At 40.4% G+C, this 4263-nt stretch overlaps 1 protein-coding gene across 1 annotated transcript; it reads left to right on the top strand.

Moving 5' to 3' along the window:
* Window positions 1-364: 364 nt before the first annotated feature.
* Window positions 365-1114, top strand: LOC130884022 (40S ribosomal protein S6-like). Its single transcript, XM_057784937.1, has one exon. The coding sequence runs from the start codon at window positions 365-367 to the stop codon at window positions 1112-1114; it is 750 nt and encodes a 249-aa protein (XP_057640920.1).
* Window positions 1115-4263: the final 3149 nt, after the last annotated feature.

The raw sequence follows: 4263 nt of genomic DNA, 5'->3' as shown, positions 1-4263 counted from the left end.
TTCCTTGGTGGCATTCATTCTCTTTGGCTCTTAAAATCTTTCTGCCTTCTCTTTCACATAGTTCCCTAAGCCCTGAGGGGAGAAGTTTGATGGAAACATCTGATTTAGGGCTGAATGTTTCAAGTTCTATCACTTTCCATACATTGTTGAGAGTAGTTTCCAGCTTCTGCAAGAAGTAGCTCCTCTAATGCTAGTTGAGTGGGCTAAATTTAACAGTTTCTATTTGTAGGAAAATTATGCAAAATAAAGTCATGACATTATCCATGTTACTTGAGCAATTCAATAGTGATACTTACATACACCTTGCTAAACAACAGTTCATCGGGGATTTTCATTTTTCAAAACAATTCAACTCGGTGTGAAAATGAAGCTGAATATCTCCTTCCCTGCCACCGGCTGCCAGAAGCTCATCGAAGTGGACGATGTACGCAAGCTTTGGACTTTCTATGAGAAGCACATGGCCACGGAAGTGGCTGCCCATGCCCTTGGTGAAGAGTGTAAGAGTTACGTGGTCCAAATCAGTGGCGGCAATGACAAACAAGGTTTTCCCATGAAACAAGGTGTCCTGACCCATGGCAGAGTGCGCCTGCTGTTGAGTAAGGGGCATTCTTGTTATAGACCAAGGAGAACCAGAGAGAAGAAGCACAGATCTGTCCGAGGATGCATTGTGGATGCCAATCTGAGTGTTCTCAACTTGGTTATTGTAGAAAAAGGAGAGAAGGATATTCCTGGACTGACAGATACTACTGCGCCTTGTCGGTTGGGACCTAAAAGAGCTAGCAGAATCCGAAAGCTTTTTAATCTTTCTAAAGAAGATGATGTCCGCCAGTACATTGTCAGAAAGCCTTTAAACAAAGAAGGTAAGAAGCCCAGGACCAAGGCACCCAAGATTCAGCGTCTTGTGACTCCACGTGTCCTGCAACACAAACGCCGGCGCATTGCTCTGAAGAAGCAACGAACAAAGAAAAACAAGGAGGAGGCTGCAGAATATGCTAAACTTTTGGCCAAGAGAATGAAGGAAGCCAAAGAAAAGCGCCAGAAACAGATTGCCAAGAGGCGAAGACTGTCCTCACTGAGAGCTTCTACTTCTAAGTCTGAGTCCAGTCAAAAATAGGTCTATAAGGGTAACAAATAAATGATCAGACCTTGAAAAATAAACAATTCAACTCTGAAAAATTTCCCTTTTCTCCTCCTTTCCAATTCCCCTACAGAGACCTCTGCAAGTCCAGGTGTGGGTCTGAGACCTCTGAGGGAGTAGAACTGAGGCAGGACCTCTGCAGGTCTGGGCGCACTCCATGCTGGGACTCGGGAGTAGATTGGAGCAAGAGACCTTTGTAGGACCAACCCCAAACCAGGGACCTCCACAGGAATGGATCCAGACCAGAGACATTTACAGAAACAGGTCTGAGCCGGCAACTTAGGCCAGAATAGGCCTGAGGCAGCAAATTCCACAGAAGCAGGTACAGGGAAACAACTGCTGGCAAGTGGGCCAGAGCCAGAGACCACTGTGGGTCCAGGTATGAATCTGGGGCCTTCATGTGAGTGGACCTGAGCCAGGACCCATGCTGGTCTGGGGGTGAATCTGGGACTTCTGAGGGGGAAGGCCTGAATTATAACCTCTGTGGGTCCAGATGTCACTCTGTAACCTCCAAGGGAGCAGGCAGGAACCAGAAACCTCTGTGGGTCCAGGCATGAGTCTGGGACCTCTGAGGGAGAAAGCCTGAGCCAGGTCCTCTGAGGGTCTGGGGGCACCTGAGTCTTGGACCTCCAAGGGAGAAGATCAGAGCCAGAGACCTTTATAGGACCAACCCCAAGCCAGGGATCTCCACAGGAGCAGATTCAGACCTGGGAAATTTACAGAAACAGGACTGAGTCAGCAAACTCCACAGGAATGGAGCAAACCCCCAAGAGTGCTGAGCAACCTCCAGGAACACTGAGTGACCAGTGGAGTAACTAGACCTGTGGCACTGAGTGTACCATGAGGAACAACCATCTGAACCTTGGAACCACTGGTGCCTAGAAGATTAATCACCAGAGTCACAGACAGCCCCAACCACACCAATTAGAGGAAAAGATGAGTAGACAAGGTAAGAACACATGCAACACCACAAAGAGCAATTTGACACCAGTAAAATCTAGAGACCCCACAACAGCAAGACTTGAACAACCAAATATAGATGAAGCAGAAGAAAATGAACTAAAAAATAACTTCAGAAGAATGTTTTAGACTCTTAAAGAGGAAATGAGAAATTCCCTCAAAGAAATATAGGAAAAGACAAACAAAAAATTGGAAGATGTCAGCAAATCTCTTAAAGAAAACCAAGAAAAAGCAATCAAACATATGAAAGAACCTATTTAAGACTTGAAAACTGAAAGAGACAATAGAGAAAACACAAGCCAAGGGAATTACAGACACAGAAATCAAGAGAAAATGTTCAGGAAACACAAATACAAACATAAACAGGAGAATAAAAGAGATGGAAGAGAGAATCTCAAGTGCTGAATATACAATAGAGGAAATAGACTCAACAGTCAAAGAAAACATTAAATCTAAAAAAAGCTGAAACAAAATATCCAGGAAATATGGGACCCCATAAGAAGAATAATAGTTATAGAAGAAGTAGAAGTTCAACTCAAAAGCACAGAAAATATATTTAACAAAATCATAGAAAAAACGTTCCCAACCTAAAGAAAGATATGCCTATGAAGATACAAGCTTACAGAATTACAGAACACCAAACAGACTAGATCAAAAAAAAAAACACATAATAATCAAAACACTAAACATATAGAATAAAGAAAGAATATTAAGAGCTGCAAACGAAAAAGGTCAAGTAACATATAAAGGCAGATCTATCAGAATTACACCTTACATCTCCTTGGAGACAATGAAAGCCAGAAGGTCATGATCAAGTGTTATGCAGCCATTAAGAGACTACCAAATGCCAGCCCACACTACTATACCCCGTAAAACTTTCAATCACCATAGAAGGACAAAACAAGATATTCCATGACAAAACAAGATTTAACCAATACCTAGCCACAAACCCAACTCTACAAAAAGTACTAGAAGGAAAACTCCACCCCAAGCAAAAACACAGACAATTGATGATCTCACAGCAGCAAATCCTAAAGAAGGGAAAAACACACAAATTAGCATCACCAACATGAAAACTAAATTAACAGGAGGTAGCAATCACTGGTCATTCATATCCCTTAATATAAATGGACTCAACTCACCTATAAAAAGACACAGACTAACAGATTGGATACAAAAACAGAATCCATTCTTCTGCTGCATTCAAGAATCACACCTCAACCTCAAAGACAGACATTGCTCAGAGTAAGGGTTGGGAAAAAATTTCCAATAAAATGAACCTAAGAAACAAGCTGATATAGTTATCTAATATCTAACAAAATAGACTTCAAACTAAAATAAATCAAAATAGACAAAGAAGGACATTTCATATTAGTCACAAGAAAAATCCATCAACAGGAAATCTCAGTACGGAACATCTATGCCCCAAATACAATTGCATCCTCATATGTAAAAGAAACACTTCTAAAGCTTAAAATTCACATTAAACCCCACACACTAATAGTGGGAGACTTCAACACTCCACTCTCATCACTGGACAGGTCAGTCAGACAAAATATTAACAGAGAAATAAGGAAACTGACAGATGTTATGACTCAAGTGGACTTAACAGACATCTATAGAATATTTTATCCAAACATAAAAGAATATACTTCTCAGCACCTCATGGAACCTTTTCAAAAATTGACCACATACAAAACAAACCTCAACAGATACCAAAAAAAAAATTGGAATAACCCCATGTATCTTATCAGATCACCATGGCTTAAAACTAGAATTCAACAACAATACTAATTCCAGAAAGCCCACAAACACATGGAAATTAAACAATGTTCACCTGAATCATTAATGGTCCAAGGGAGAAATTAAAGACTTCCTAAAATTCATTGAAAATTACCACAAAACATACCCAAATTTATGGGATACAATGAAAACATTGTTAACCAGAAAATGCCTACATAAAGAAGCTGGGAAAATCCCTCCACTAGTGAATTAACAGAATATTTGAAAACTTTAGAACTAAAGTTAGATGCAAACACACTGAAGAGAATTAGACAGCAGGAAATAATCAAATGGAGAGCTAAAATCAACAAAATTTAAACAAAGAAAACAATACAAAAAAATCAATGAGAAAAGTCTCTGTTCAGCTCAGTGCCCCATTTTAT

Source organism: Chionomys nivalis, chromosome 1 (assembly GCF_950005125.1).
Source record: "Chionomys nivalis chromosome 1, mChiNiv1.1, whole genome shotgun sequence".
Lineage (NCBI taxonomy): Eukaryota > Metazoa > Chordata > Mammalia > Rodentia > Cricetidae > Chionomys > Chionomys nivalis.
Note: the sequence above shows the minus strand (reverse complement) of the source record. Positions and strands in the feature narration are given on the sequence as shown.

Excerpts from the sequence above, each read along its gene's own strand:
- LOC130884022 (XM_057784937.1), top strand. The coding sequence starts at position 365 with ATGAAGCTGAATATCTCCTTCCCTGCCACCGGCTGCCAGAAGCTCATC.